Source organism: Charadrius vociferus, unplaced genomic scaffold (genome assembly GCF_000708025.1).
Source record: "Charadrius vociferus isolate BGI_N301 unplaced genomic scaffold, ASM70802v2 scaffold90, whole genome shotgun sequence".
NCBI classification, from domain to species: Eukaryota; Metazoa; Chordata; class Aves; order Charadriiformes; family Charadriidae; genus Charadrius; species Charadrius vociferus.
Window position 1 is genome coordinate 6372531 of NW_009647222.1, and position 15512 is coordinate 6388042.

The 15512-nt window shown below is 40.5% G+C and overlaps 1 protein-coding gene across 1 annotated transcript in view; it reads left to right on the forward strand.

Moving 5' to 3' along the window:
* Positions 1-15512, forward strand: part of SOX5 (SRY (sex determining region Y)-box 5) — a 254825-nt gene that overhangs the window by 93404 nt on the left and 145909 nt on the right. Inside the window, 2 exon segments of the mRNA XM_009879668.1 lie at positions 1351-1437; positions 15113-15285. Of these exon segments, the coding sequence (XP_009877970.1) occupies positions 1351-1437; positions 15113-15285 (260 nt within the window).

A 15512-nucleotide genomic window follows, 5' to 3' on the forward strand; every position in this document is an offset into this window, starting at 1 on the left:
GGGGGGCGAGCAGCCCGGGCTCACCGAGAGCCGCCCCGCTTCCTCCCGGCTCTGGAGTTGGGGCTTCAAGAAAGGAGGCGGAATTAGCCAAACGAGATAATGAAGGTTGCTCGTAATGGTTTTTACTGTGGGGAAAATTAACCAGTTGCTAATAATTGTATGGTCTCTAGGCCAGACGGTCCCTTTGATAAGTTAACATGTACTCCCTTTATGCTCCTGGTAGGGGGTAAACAAATGCCTGAACAAATACAAATACACATAAACACAAATGTGGAGAATAGCAGTATATGTCTTAGATCCAGATAATAAGTGTGGGTATTGTTATTTAGATGGCGCATACTGGGACACTTATCTTTTAGTACACTCCATTTTCTAACTGAATGCAGTGCTAATCGTGGGATTGAAAGCTATTGTAATTGTGTACCCATCTAAATGCTGACAAGAATATACAATTACATTGTTTGGAATTGAGTTTAATGTTCTCTGAATTTTATTAGTATTTATATTTACTTATGCATTAAAATTCTACACAAAAAGAGGTCAGAATACAAGAGTTACAGACATAAATATCAGACCCATCCACACCCTCGCTGCATTTTTCCTGAAAATACCGAACAAACATATTTTATTTTATTTTATTTTAAAGGAAGTGATAGAATCTGAAATGAGCAAATAATGGGTTTCCATTCTAAGCAATGCCTTTTCTCCCTCTGGATTTTGCAATCTTTTAAAGCTTTTTTTCATACCCAACTTTTTATTATTATTTATAATGTGTGTGTTACTGGAAAATCTTTCCACAGTATGCTTACCACCACACGATGTTTAAACACACATTATAAAGTGGATGTAATTGTAAACACTCAGAGGGATATAATTACATGTAGCAGATTTAGGAACTAATTCTTTGCTTCTCTCTCTCTCTCTTTTTTTCTCTCTCTCTCTTTACTCTGCATTTTATCAACATAATTATTTTTTGACTGCAGACTAACACCCAGAAATTGACAGGCATCCATTATAGGCAGCAACTTGTTCACCAAATTGAAAAACAATGAGCTGCAGGTTTATATGTGCCCATTGTCATACAGAATTACCGGGGCTTTGTTCCACAGGAGGAAAAGGCTAATGGTTTTGAAACAGCAGGTGACAAAGCACACTTTTTCCCCCGCTTTTTTTTGGTCCTTTTTTTTTTTTTTTTCTTTCCTCCCCCCTTATCAGTTTTTTGTTGAAGTCATTACGAACTGGGGCCCAGAAAGGGTTTGCCTTATTTTTAGCAGATAGACTTTTAATGAGTTCTATTGTGGAGACAGTCATGTTGATTTGCTTACATTTTTTTTCCCCCCCTTCACTCAGAAACTCCCAGTATTGAAAAGCTACTATCAAAGGACTGGAAAGACAAGCTTCTTGCCATGGGATCAGGGAACTTTGGAGAAATAAAAGGTAACACTGTTTCTGTGCTAAAGCAAATTCTGGCTTTATGGAACTTTGCTTGTTTGCTCCTCTCCCCCTCCCCTTGAAACATCATAATTTGGGGCTTAAATGAAATGTATGCTCTCCATCTGTGATAAGAGAAATAAATGAAATGGCATATTACCCTTACGTAAAGCTTTTGTTGCATGTATCGTTCTGTGTTGTAAGAGGACACATCCTATTGCCGGATTGGAAAAAAAAGCCAATTCACATATCAAACGCAGGCTTATGCGGTATGAGAGTATAGCAGAGCTCAGCTTCTGAAGTCTGAGGGTGATCAGAAGTCCTTGCTAATTTTGGGGCAGATTTTGATGATGTAAATTTTTTTGACTTTTCTGCATGTAGGGAACAAAAAAAAGAGCAAAGTTTGTGTAATGATACCTCTAGGTACCGAAATTAGCCAGTGCAGATTTTAAAAGACAGCGTACAACATCTGTGCACTAAAGCATGTTCTTTTAAAGCCGTACTCCAGAAGGAAAATGACAAAATTTGACCACTCTCCAGCAGCAGTAGCTCTTGCTTTGCCAAGATATTTCCCCATTTTATATATGTGAGGTCATTTTAGGGAACCTGTAGTTGTTTGTTTTCATGTAATGTAATATTTTTATAATTCTTCCTCAGTGATTGCGATGAGGAGCTGACTCAAAATACAAGTGTGTCAAAAATTCTGGTTTCCAGAGCAGCCATTATCTCTCTGAAAAGAAACAGTGACTCCGATTCTTCTCCCATTTGTATCAGTGTACATCTGGAGTAGCGAAATCAAAGCCAGTGTTGTTTTGGAAATGTCAAAGTAGAGTGAGCTTAAAATTAAACCCTTCTTTTATGTTTACAAACTAGATTTCATTCCTCCCCACGATTTGTTGTTTGCTTCCTAATGTCCCTGATGCCGAGATCCTCGTTCAGGCAGGCTCGCAAACCTCATGCCTGACAGGTTTAAGGACCTTCTGCACAAGAGGTGGGCAGTGTTCGGCAAAGAATACAACATGACGTGCTCTGAGAGGTTAATGTATTGGTACATGTACAAAGATAGTGTTATTTTAATTAGACGTGCCTTCCAGCTTGTCACCAATAAGCCACTGGCATGAGTTAGCACTAGTCCACTGACTTACACAAGTAGGAAAGAATGCCACTTGCTTCCTCTAGCTTCTCCCTAAGAGGCTGTAATTCAAAAAAATATATTCAGTACATATGTAGAATAACTTTAAAACAGAATATAGCACTTTGGCCCCAAATAGGCTGAGATATTACTATTATTATTATTATAACAGAGGGCCAAACCTTGGATTCTTTATTCCCACTGAGCACGTTTTCTCCCTGTGCGTAAAGCAACAGGTCATAAAGAGGTAGGGTAGCCACTGGGCTTATCTGCGAGTTCTGGTTTTTGAAAGCATATTGTTTTAAAATAACATCATCGTCTGCCATGAACTGATGAATCTTTAAGATGTTTCAGGCCCAGAGTACACAGGCGGCTTTCATATCCACTTTTGGGTGTGTTTTTCAGCAGTTCTTGCATGTTGTCTGGAGCCCCTTTAACTCTTGATGTGCTGGAGCCTTTAGAAGGGCTCCCAGCGATTCTCCTCCGCCTTTGGACTCGGCGAAGCTGCTCTGAAAAGTGCTGCGTGCTGAGGAGGCGGTCTGTTCCCAGTCCTTGTGATCTTGTTCTGTTTGAGGGCAATCTTTTTTTCTCCCTTCCTCTCTTCCCCTTTCACAAGCTAAACTTGAAAGCGGCAGCAGCAGCTATATGCTAGCACGAAAGAAATTCAACAGTCCTTTCAGTCTTGCCCGGGGGGGAGGATGGGGAGCAACAGCACAGCCTCAAAGAAGAGTTTTTCTTTGCTTTAATTTTTGTTTTTTAGCTTCATATTTTGAACACAAGTCGAGTTATTGTTCTGTAGCTCTGTTCAAAAGCCTCACTTCTGAAGCTTTTTAGTGCAACTGTGGTTCTATGGTTGGGGGCATGGTTATTAGGTGTTTGGATCAGGTTTGGCAGTAAGCTGTGAAAACAGGCACTGGTTTATTTTTCCTCCTGACTGCCGTGACAGTTGCAATTATTGTCCATTGTTCCTAGGTGGCTAGAAAGGAGGGAGGATACAATAGAGCATTGCCCTCTGGGGGTAAATGAATTTGACTTACAGGTTCTTGGGGGGTCAGGCAGGCTGATTATTTAGTGCCCAGGAATGCGGTTTTCATGGCACCGCCAGCCATGAGCCGCCAACAAACAATGGCTCAGCTGTATTGCAGCTGTATTTAGTGAGGCAACATGAAAGGTGTGCGAGTTGAGCTGTTTTAGACTCACGTATGCGTGTACAAACACACATATATTTTGCTAGGAAATGTTTTTGTCCTCCTATAGGAACGTAGAGTTATTAAGTTTTCCAGTTGTGATTTTTTAATTAACTTCGCTCTCTATTTGCCTTGGCAGCTGCATTTTTTTTCCCCCCCTCGTTTCTCTATTAGCGATATTTGGAAAGCCCGCACGAGTAGTGTCTTATTATTAATACACCCTGGAATGTGGACAGCACTAGAAGCTGTACTGCCCAACTGTCTTCTGCGCTGAATAGTTTTTTCCACTTAACTGTTCAAAATTTCATTGTGTTTTTCATTAGATCTGGGGGAGTTTTAGTACGTCATGTGCTAAAGTCTCAGCGCTAGGCTACATATTGTTAATGCCCAAGTCTGTGTTATTACCATTGAGTTTTATTCTCTGGGAGAGATTGAGAGAGAGATGAGGCGGAAGGCTTTATTTTCTATTGCTGTTTTTTCTTTTAAGTTAGAAAGCAGTAATATTTTATCAAAGATAGGGGAGGTGGTGAATGGCTGGAAGTCACCAGACTCCCGCGTTTTGTATTCAGTTGTTCCTCTTACTTGCTTTGTTACTTTCGGCAGCTACTTTAAGCCGCCCTTTCTTCATCTGCATGCCTGCAAAATGGGAGAGCCACCACTTAGTGTTTGCAGAGGTCTAGCTGCAAACTTCAAGATCACAGTTAGAAGGATCTATATAAGTCCGGTTACTAATGGGAAAGGGAATGTAGTATTTCACTCCAGGGCTTGACTAAAAGGTACTGCAAGGGAATACTCTTATGCTTAAAATGGGGCGAAATCTAGAACCTTTCGTATCTGTAGAAACTTTAACTCAAATGCCTCTGTTTGTTTAGAGAAGCAGTCTGGGGCTAAATAAAGAAAACAAGCTTGGCACTGGAGATTTCTGAAGAAATTGTATTTTGAAATCCCTGCAATTTTTACTCTGTTCAAAACAAGTCAGTCTATAGTAAAACCCCCAAAACATGCCGTTAAATTGAAATATTTTAAAATAAAGCTGTAAACCTGTATATTGGATTGGTGAAAGCCTGTTCAAACTTAGTTATATCCATCATATTCAAGAACAGGGCTCAAAAGGCCCCCGGATTATGCACGGATAATGCAGTTTATTGGATTCGGTGGAGCAGAGAGAACTTCAGGTCTCAAACCGATCATCTACAGGAAGGAAAATTATACCCCCTTTCTGCTTTCAGTGTAGCCACCTGATACGGTGCATTGCAGGGTGAAAGTGGTTGCTTTCCTCCAAAGCAACGTTACCGACTGCAGCAGATGCAGCACGTAGGGTGGACCGATGGTAGGAAAAGGTATAGGAAGTCTGTTTCCGTGCTCTTCAGCGTCAGTGGCCATCCCCATACTTAGAAAACAAACATGACTTCTATTTGACTGGTGTTGCTCCTTGTCTGAGCAGACTTCAGGGAAAGGTGTTGGTCCCCCAGGTGGGGAGGTGCATCAGGAGGTGCACAGCTTTGCCATGCTGATGTGAGTGAGGCAGTTTTAACCATGACGAGAACTCTTTTAAAAACTTCCCGGGTGTACACAAAGCCTTTCTGCTAATCTTGTCCATCTCTGGCTTATCGAGAGTTGTCAACTAATAATAATACGTATTTTATATGTTCCCCACTTAGCTAGTTTTGAATAGGTGTGTAGAACAAAAGGCTAAACTGACTTCTGTTTCTAATCTTTCTGAGTTGGTTTTCTGTTGAAGTGAAGGCATTGTTAACAGTGATTGCGCCTGAATCTCTCAAGAAAGACCGGGCAAGCCTGAACCTGATGGTTTTTTGTTGTTTGAAAACCCTTCTCTATTGTACAGCTTAGTTCCCAAACAACCCAGGTGAAGTGTTTTCTGTTCTGCACTCACTGTGAAAGGGATCATCGTTAGGGTAAATTCAGCTCTTCGTTGTAGCCACTTAAATCTAGGTGGCTCCAAAGACTGTAACCACAGATTTATGAGCGTAATTGAAAGCAAGATTAGCCTACCAATCCTAATCTTTAATGCATGATAACACAGACATTTGTTTTGTGCGAGAAACAGGGTTCCAAGTCCCGTGAAGTATCAGTGCAGGTCTTACATCGAGCTGTGTTTGACGTGTGATAGAGCTGTGTTTGCTGAAGACTCTAATCTTGCTTCTATGTTCGGAAGATGGGGCATGAGAGAGTATGCGGTGAACGGTCTTACGACTGCCAATAATGGATAAAGAGAAATAATCCATTCGGTGATACTATAGCTCATCAGAGCCCATGAATTAAAGACATATGTTATGTAGATTCAATGTATGGATTAAAACGGATAATCTGGTAGGTGACACACAGAATCTTGAGATAAGTGGGCTATGCAGATTCGGTATATGGATTGTGACGGATAATTCCATTTAAGTAATGCTGGACAAGTTGAAGACAAGTAAGCTTCGGGTAGTGCTCAGGTTATGTGCAGTAATCCAGTGAGTGACACTTTGGATCGCGTAATCTGTAAACTGAAGACAAGGAAGCTGGGGATTCTGCATTTAGATGTGGCCAGGAGGAAGGAGGGGGAAGGGGTAAGAGATTATTCGTGGGGAGTACGCGGGGTTTAAACCTTTGACTAATAAAGCACAGATCCCTAGGAGATGTGTGAAAGCTGCACACTTTCTTAGGAGCTGTGTGACTTTTACATTTGCAAATCAATGGTTGAAAAATGTTTGCAAACTTGTGTCAGATGTGGACGTTTTGCATTATTTTTTGTGGATAGTATTGTATTTGGAGTGGGGAGAGAAGGAGGGTGAGAGAGTCATAAGTGAAGGAGGTAAGATATGTCTGGTTGTCGGTTTTTAACTGTGATAAATTCAATATTATTGCAACCTACTTAGTATCTTCTCTGTGTTTATTTTTTTGGGGGTGTTTAATAGTAGCAAATGGCTGAGAATGAGCTTTAGTCCTTTGTTAATGTTTCGAAAGTGCTGGGGGGGTGGGGGGTGGGGGAGCTGCCCAGTGGCACACAGGGGAACCTAAGTTTTGAGAGGAAATTTGGCAGCTGCTGAAATAGTGGAGGTTGATCACAATGCAACATGATACTCTCAGGCTGCAGAGAAGTAGACAGTGCCAACTGAGCCACACCAACGCAGAACTTCTTTCAGGCCAAATGAAACCCTGAAATGGAGATTGTGACTGAATGGAGCAGCTCCTATTTGACCCTAGAGCGGGAGGTTAGTTGAGGGTAGTATCTGCGGAAGGAAGGTTGGAGGAATCTTTTTTTAAAGCATCTCTGAACTGAAAAAAAAACGTGAATTTGTGACAATGCAGCAAATTCAGGCTGTTCCGGATTTTTTTTTTTTTTTTTATGTAAAGGTACTTAATTTGATCAGAAAAAATCAGGTTCTCTTTAAATCAAATACAACTTTCATTTTTAAGAAGTGATTATTAATAGAGAAAACAGAATAAAATTGAACTAATTAAAGTAGCAAATGCCAATGGCTTTATTTTGTTTGAACATATGGAGGCCAAACCACTGTATTTAAAAATCGTCCAGAGGGCTGGATGAAAAAAGGGACCTAAACCAGTTCTTCTCTGTACTAAAATTACCTGAAAGATGTGCTGATAGAGATTGAATGTTACTGAGCTACAATTACCAGTTTGTCAAAACAAAGCAAATACACACACACATACATATTTTCTACTGTTTTTCCTGCTGCTGCGTAAAATTCCACCAGCAAATGCTATTTCTCTAGCCTAGTTCTAGCTTGTCTAGACAGTAAAACAATGAATAACCTCTGAGAAATAGTCTCAATACAAATGTTGTCTATTCCTTTTGTAACCTTGACAATAAGTTACTAACCTGGTTGAATACCAAGCTTTGTTTGCAGTCTACTGTACCAAAACTTTTTTCTGACAGCAAATAAAGAATACTCACTGACAACTTCTTTCCAGCGTTGCGAAATAGTAACGTGTCGGTCTGCTATAGAGCAGACGGCTTAGTTCTTGTCCCCACAGAATATTAATTCTTGAGGGTAGTAATGGCAAAAGATGGTAATTGTTCATCATTTGTTTTTATTCGTTCTGCAAAGTCTTCCACTGAAACCTAAAAGATTAAGACTGTCCCTATGCCGAAATAAATAGCTTCCTTCTAGCCTGCTGTTCTAAAAAGGACTTTTGTTTGTCAAACAGAGAAGATTCATTACACAAATCTGTAGGTACAGACAAATCAGTTTGAAATCTGGGCTTTTTCTTTTTCTGGTGGCTGTGGCTTGCTGAGTAAAAAGCAGTCAGAAAGTTTTCTTTTATTATGCTGACTTCCCATATCAATCAGATGAAGTCATTTAATTTAGCACGGTAGGTAGTTTTAAGTGATGGCAGTCATTGTGTAGTAAAGTTGGCTTAAATACTTAATGAAAAATGCCAGTTTTTAGATGTTTATGTCCTGGCAGCTTCGAGATTTACTGGCCTGAAAAGCTCTGAGCGAGTCCGTAATAAAACACTCTGGAGTATTGATTAGGGGAGCATCAAGGGAGTTTGCACACGTGCACAAGCACCTACCCACATCCACCCACAAACACATACCAGCAAGTACATAATTTAAAGTATATACTCATTGCTTGGTCATAAACACTTGGCATTTCTGTTCAAAGACAGAGGAAAGAAGAGTTTAAATTCTGAACTTACCTCAGCCAGTTAGATCTGTTTATCAGACTACGTTTCCCGAAGGCACGTAACATCAGCTCCCCATTGCCTCACATATACAACTTCGGGTGACGTCAGCAGCGCGGCCGTCTGTGCAGCGAGGGGAGAATACTCCTCTTGAAAATTATTACCAGGTTTTAAATAGATTTTTTTAGGGGAAGCGTGACAAAGATTAGTTTGCTTACAAGTAGAAGACGACTAGGTGGGCTCTCTATTTTACTTTCCAGATTTCCTTACTGAGCAGAGTAATACTGGGTTTGGATTTCTAACGTGGCAGAGCAAAGTTAAAAATGGGCTGGGGAGCGGGGAGAGAAAAATAGTTGACAATGAGAACGAAACTTTCAAGAAAAGATACCGGAATAAAACCCTCAAGAAAAGATCCTCATTTTATGCACTGCTGATACTTTCTTTATTCTTTGGATATAATAATGTTTTTCTAGTAGAAGTTTAATTTTCCTGAGGACAGCTTAGTTAATAGGCTAGTCAGTTTGAAAACCCTCCTTTTTGGCTCTTTATCATTTTTATATTGAAACTGTTATTTCCCTAGCTTAAAAATGGCACTGAAAAAACACATCACAGAGAAATGCTTGGAGGTGACTCAGTTTTTAGCTGGTGTATGGGTTGTAGTTACGTCCTCATCGCACTGTTGTTACCTCAGAGCAGAGTTACACAGAAACTGTGTTGTGGCGTGGTTCGGACGCTTGGTTAGTTGGATGGCATCAGTAATTGCTTCATTCTGAGGGTCATATCAAACCAGGTCAAGCAAAGATTTAATTATTTGTATAACCTGTATCCCTGTTAAAGTCAGTGGGGAAATTCTTCGTCTTACTGATAAGAGTTGTGCTGGTGACTTTAGCAAGGCCAGCAATGAAAGGGCTTACTGCGCGTAAAGTTAAGAATGACTTTAGGAAAGTTTCTAAAAACGTCACGCCCCAGTTTTCTCATATATAAAAGTATTGCATACCACTACCTTTCTACCTGCTCACAGTCTTTAAGAAGATCAATTAGCTAATGCTTTGAAATTAAAAAATGCTCTATACGGCACGCTCTAATTATTATTACACATCTTCACATTCTTTGAATACAGAGTACTTCAAAATATTCTTATTTCCATTTATTTTCTTTTTCCCCCTACAAAGCTTTGTAGATACAGGAGGATTTTTCTTTTCTTTTGTAACCATAGATAATGATATGAACGTAATACAATATTATTGTGTCTTCCAGGCTTTGTACTCGCACATTGTTTTCTTTGATTTTTCTTTGAAAGACAGATGCTGACAGTTCAAAAGCTACTTACGTAATTACTTTGATAGTAAACTGACTCCGGGGATAAATTTCACTGTCTGTATGGGTGTGCGTGAGCGTGCACGTGAGGGCCCCTGATTGATAACATTCCTAGCAGTTTAATTGAGACACGTCGGAGGGGGTGAGGAGATCCTTGCCATGTCTCTGCCCCTTGCAGAATTCGCTTGGTGCTGCGTGGCTGCGAGCAGATCCCTAGGCTGGCTGCAAGCAAACGTTCTCATCGCTTGAGCATTCACAGCAAAAGCTTAAAATGCCTGTTAAAGAAAATATTGGCTTTCCTAATTTCTCATTTACATTCTCATTCTGTCTAATAAATTATAATAAAGTATTTACTGTTTTGATCGCAAAAGCAGTTTCTCTGCCTTTTTTTTTGCTTTGGTTCTGTTTTGGGTGGATATGCCAAGGTTTCTCCTGTTCGTTTTCTCACTTTAAGTGTGTCATTTGGTCATATTGGTGTCTTCATTCTAATGTTTATTAAATGTTACTGTCACTGCCAGTCTGAGACTGTGAATCAGAACTAAGAATGTGTAATAGTTTATTTCACATTTGAGTAAATTTCTTTTACTACTTAAACACTATTATGGATAGTGTTGATCTGAGATGAAGTTTAGGTTTGGCGATACAGAATGCCACTAATTTGAGTCTTCTTTTATTGCCATCTGCTGTGAGTGTTGCATCCACAACATGGGTTTTTTTTTCTTTCTGAATCTCTTTTTGTGATGATAGAGAATAAGCTGACGCATCTGGAAAGCATCTTTCTTGGGCCATTCACTGTATCAAGCCATAGTGTATACTTGGATGCTCTGTTGCCTGAATTGTTTTGATAAGTTGTGAAAAATCCACATTTTGCTGTTGCAGTGATAGAGTACAGAGAGAACAGTATGAGCACCTACAGCAATCTCCTGAAAGGCAGGTGGTCTGGCGGTTAAAAGCTTTGTTAAACATAAAATGTGCAATATCTATTTGTTGTGGATCTGACGGTAATTAAGAGTAATTTTTGAGGCAGTCATTGATGTAAGCCACTATCCTTTTACTCCTCACTCAATACCTGTGTGCAGTGGGTCTAGCTTGCTGTCAAGTTGTACACTGCAATAATGGGCTCTTGTTTTTTCTCCCAGCCAAGCTGCATGGCTGGAGTGAAAGCCCTGCAACCATACGGATACTGTGCGTAGAGCACAGCCCAGCTCCAGAACCATTCCCAGCTCCGTTCTTCGTGGAGCATCTCTAAGTGAGTTCAATAATGAAGGTAGCTGCTGAGGCTGGCGGCTTATCCTCGCTGAGGTTTGCACCGCCTCCCAAGTTCTAGCAGTGTTAGGAGCCACAGGGATACTTCATTAATTCCAAAGTAGCATGACTTAAGCAACTGTCTTTATGCGGTTGGTGTTGCAGTTACTTAAAATACTGACATGTTTTGCCCTCTAAGCTACAGAATTCTTAAAACGGAAATCCCGTAGCTGCCAAGATGCTTCACACGACGATAAAGGTTTAGATATCATGCGGGTTAACAGAGAAAAACCAGTGGTGATAGGCCAGAAGTCCACCATCCTTGCCTACACACAATCTACATCATCTAGAAAGGGATGCAAGAATGGCAACTGGTGCTCTGACTCTGCAGTGCATTTTAGTATGCCGGAAAAAATTCCTGTCGCTGAATGTACTTCTGTAGTGACCAAGCTGTTGCCCTCAGCTAGCTGTTACATAAATAATGTCGAGTATTGTTTGGCCTTTGTTTGTTATGCAAACTAAGTAATTTATGACTGGCAACTGTCAAATGGCAGTTTTGTTGGCCATTTCCACAAAAGAAATTATGGAAAAGGTGTGCTAGGTAATCAGGGTAACAGAAAATACCAAACTTAAACTAAATGCAAACACTTTACGTTATGGTCAAGACAGTCTGATTCAAGTACTTTTATTTTTTTGTTTAATTTTCACACATTTATAAGCCACCAGTTGTTTGCAAGAAACCTCAAAACTACCTGTGATTCATCATCAGTTGGGCTCATACGGATATGTGGGTAAGACAAGGGGAAATCTACCCCAAAACTCGCTATCTCCCAGTAGACCCACACATCCGATCTCTTTTGCCTCTGCTTTTGCGCAGGTCACTTGAGAGTACGTATGGCTATCTGAGTACTTATTTTGCAAGGAAGAATACCTTAAAGAATTGACATTATAATTAGGTATTACTGAAGTTATTGGAAGGACGGGCTAATCACATGAAAATAGAGTGCCTACTAAGCCATGTTTTCCAGAAAGTATTCTTCAACAAAGGATTTTTTTTTAAAGTTGACAGTGATAAATTCTCCTATTTGGTTTATTAGCAAACTGAAATTGCTGAAGAAATGTAATGCAAGAGGGCTGCCTTTTGTCAGGCGGCTTCTACTCCAGTTTATAAGCCAAAGGGATTATGCATAGTGCTTACTAAGCTAGTACATAAAGCACCCCCTTTGGGCATCTCAAAGTTTCTTTAAAAACTAAGTAATAGTGAAGAGATTGACTTTGGTGGATTTGTCCCCAGCTGCTCAGCCGCATGGTGTGCCTGCAACTCCGACGTCTGCAGTGGCACTTCGTTGCCCTGACCGCTTGCTCTTAGTTCATCCAGACTTTCCTCTCGGTCCTGCGATTCCAATAAAGCTGTTGTTTTCCCGAGGAAGAAGTTTTTTGCTCCTGTCTGGGTAAATCAGATTAAAGAAGAAACAGCAGTAGGTGGATGGCCCGTGGCTGGTTGGGCGGTTGTTTGGTGTGGCGGCCAGGGCGGTGGCACCGGGAGCCTTCTGCGCGCTCTCGGGAAGCGCAGCCTGAGCTCGGCAGCGCAGGGCTGGATATCAACGTTTCTATTTCTGCCGTTCTTGGTTACTAACTCTGTGACCCCTCTGTCTCTCAGTTTACACATATGGAAACATTTTTCCACCTTTCAAAGGTGTGGTGGGGATTAATTTCACTTTACAAAGTGCTTTTTGATTCCCAACTGAAAGCTACTGTAGGAGCTCGAAATACACTGATGAACCAGTACTGGCTGAAGATCTTTGATGTGTTTTAGTGTATTTGTCCAACAGTTTATTTGACAGTGATTTCTTTTTACTTACCCTAACTTTTAGGACTAAGCCAATCCTGTGTATTCCTTCTCTCTCTAGGTCTTTCTCCTTCCCTCTCTTGCGCACGCCCACCCCTCAGTGAAGGTTTGGAATAAAGTATCTGCTGAATAAATAAAAAAAATACTCAGTTTTCAGATGTTTCAGTGTGCCCAGCGTGTTATACTTCCAGTATCAGGATACTGATAGTCTTCATTAGATGTGCATTACAGTAAACCAACATGCTAGCCGTAGACAGGACAAAGAAGGAGCTGCCTTCTAGAATAATTCTTTTATGCCACTTGGAAACACTGCACCCTTTTTCCTGGGGAAAAACAAATGAAGGATGGAGGAGTGGCCATAGATGTTTCTGATGAATTGTATGGCCAGGTGGCAAATGCATTACTTGTAGCAGTTTTCTGTCTCCAATGTTTGAAATCAGAAACGTAAGTTAAAAGTGTCTTCTTCAGCAGTGTTAGCATTTTAGCACTGGCTTCCATTCTTTCTCCCCGCTTTTAACGGAGCAGGTTTAAAGTCCTATGGTTTCTGTTTCAGGGTGTTTCTCGTGTTTCCAGCTTGTACCGTGGGTTTTTTGGAAACTGTCTGAGAGTCTTCTGCTGTAGCTCGTTGTTATATGATGAGAATATTTTCACATAAATCTCTAGCATCTTAATAAAAAGTTAATCAAGTTACATTTCCTTTATATGAAAATGTTGGTTCTTAGCGTTTTCCTGCTTGTACGTGGCTGTCTACAAATGCCTGTAAGGGCTTGGACTTGGCTGACATAGCAAATGGGATGCTGCTTGGGAGCACAAGGTTGAAATTAAGTGAATGTAAATTAAACTATCAAGCAGACAGCCCTAACAGTGACACCTCTAAGGCTGTGGTACAGTCTTCCAAAGAAAGCAGTAGATGATTCACCATTTCAGACATTTCAATCCAATCTAGAAAGCTGTAGTAAATATATTGTGGGGAACATTCCTGCACTGGCAGGGGGGTAGACTAAATGAGCTATTACCAGTAGCTCTTTTCCATGTCTGACTGATAGTTGGCTAGGAACACGTTTAGCATAATCGCCAATTTTTCTACTTTTTTTTTTCACTTGGAGAGCACTGGTGACATTGGCAGAAGAACGCTTCCTGTGTTCGAGAAAGGTTTGTGTGGCAGGGTTGTCCCAAAAGCAGGCTATTTTCAGAGGAGGCACAGGCACTGATAGCCTTAATCCTTTCCTAAAGCTTTTTTCAGAAAGGTTTTCATAGGATCTGACTCATGTGAGAGGGTGTGGTGGTATCTGAGATATCTGTGGATTAGCTGCTACACATATTTTCTGGTCTTTTAAATTCAAATGATACTGGGTACACTAATAGGGCCGCTTTTTGTTTTAGTGTATGATTCATAGCTTTTGATTTTTCCTGGAATTTTTTTTCTTCCCTTCCCTTGTAACCACTGTCCTTCTGGGTAGAAGGAGAATTTTTACAGAATGATTATGAGAGCAAGGTAGTCAGTTCCTCTGTCTGTGTCTGCTGAACTCTCCCATAAAAAACATCCAATAACAGTACAAATGAGAGAGATGGTGAGTTGTGTTTAAATCGGTTTTTCTGATATGTTTATGCAAGACTTCTTCCTTTAAAAATACTCATCAGTGGCAGCAACAGCGATAGTAGTTATTGACAATTTAAATACTATATAATTTCAACCTAATCAGGGCAGCTGTAGGTGATATAACAGGTAGCGAGCATCCTGACAGCCGTTGTGTGCTGTGCTGGTAAGAGCGAGAAGGTTGGGCGTGGGGAGCCAGAGAGGTATCCAGCACCCAGGAGACTTCTCTGCTTCCCCTTGATTGTATAGGGATGTTAATACACACCTTGCAGTTTCTGTAACTGTCAAAGCATTGATGTGTCTTTGTCATAAGTTTCTGACAAAAATGTAATTGTCTTTCAAGACTGGAAGTGTTGATTTTGATCCTCGTGAAACGTAAGCAATGTTTAAAATTTGAAACTCTTTCAGAACAGGCAGTATTTTTTCCCCTATTAGTCTGATAAAAAGGCAAGGAAAATAGATGAAAGGGCGAGAAAACATTGAAGGAGGGCACCAGATCAAAGCCCGTGTACAGAATTATCCTCCATGGCTCATTTTCCTGTAGAGGGACAGGTCTTAATGTGCGGTATATTGCAATATGCTGCTGCTCTTTGGTTTTACTAAAACTTTGCTTACAATGAAGCTGCAAAATAAAAACTTGGCTAGCTCTAAATTTCCTCTCTTCTCTGTACCTTTTTTTTTTTTCACCATATGATGCCCAGGGACTCCAGAAAGCCTCGCTGAGAAAGAAAGGCAGCTCATGGGTATGATCAATCAGCTGACCAGTTTGCGAGAACAGCTGCTAGCAGCTCACGATGAACAGAAGAAACTGGCTGCATCACAGATCGAGAAACAACGCCAACAAATGGAGCTGGCTAAGCAGCAACAAGAACAGGTGAGTGATTATTGTAGTGGCTTTCAGCTTAAATGATTTTCCAGGAGGACTTTCCAGGAGTTTGTCTTTCAGGGTTGATACTTCTCAAGTTTGCTCTCCACCCAGAATTTTTTTCCATTTGTGTTCTTAGGTGAAGAAGTTCGAACCAAAACATATTGGAAGAATGCTTTAATTTGCAATATATAAAATAATGCTTTTTGTCTTTTAAAGATACACCTTCCGGCTTG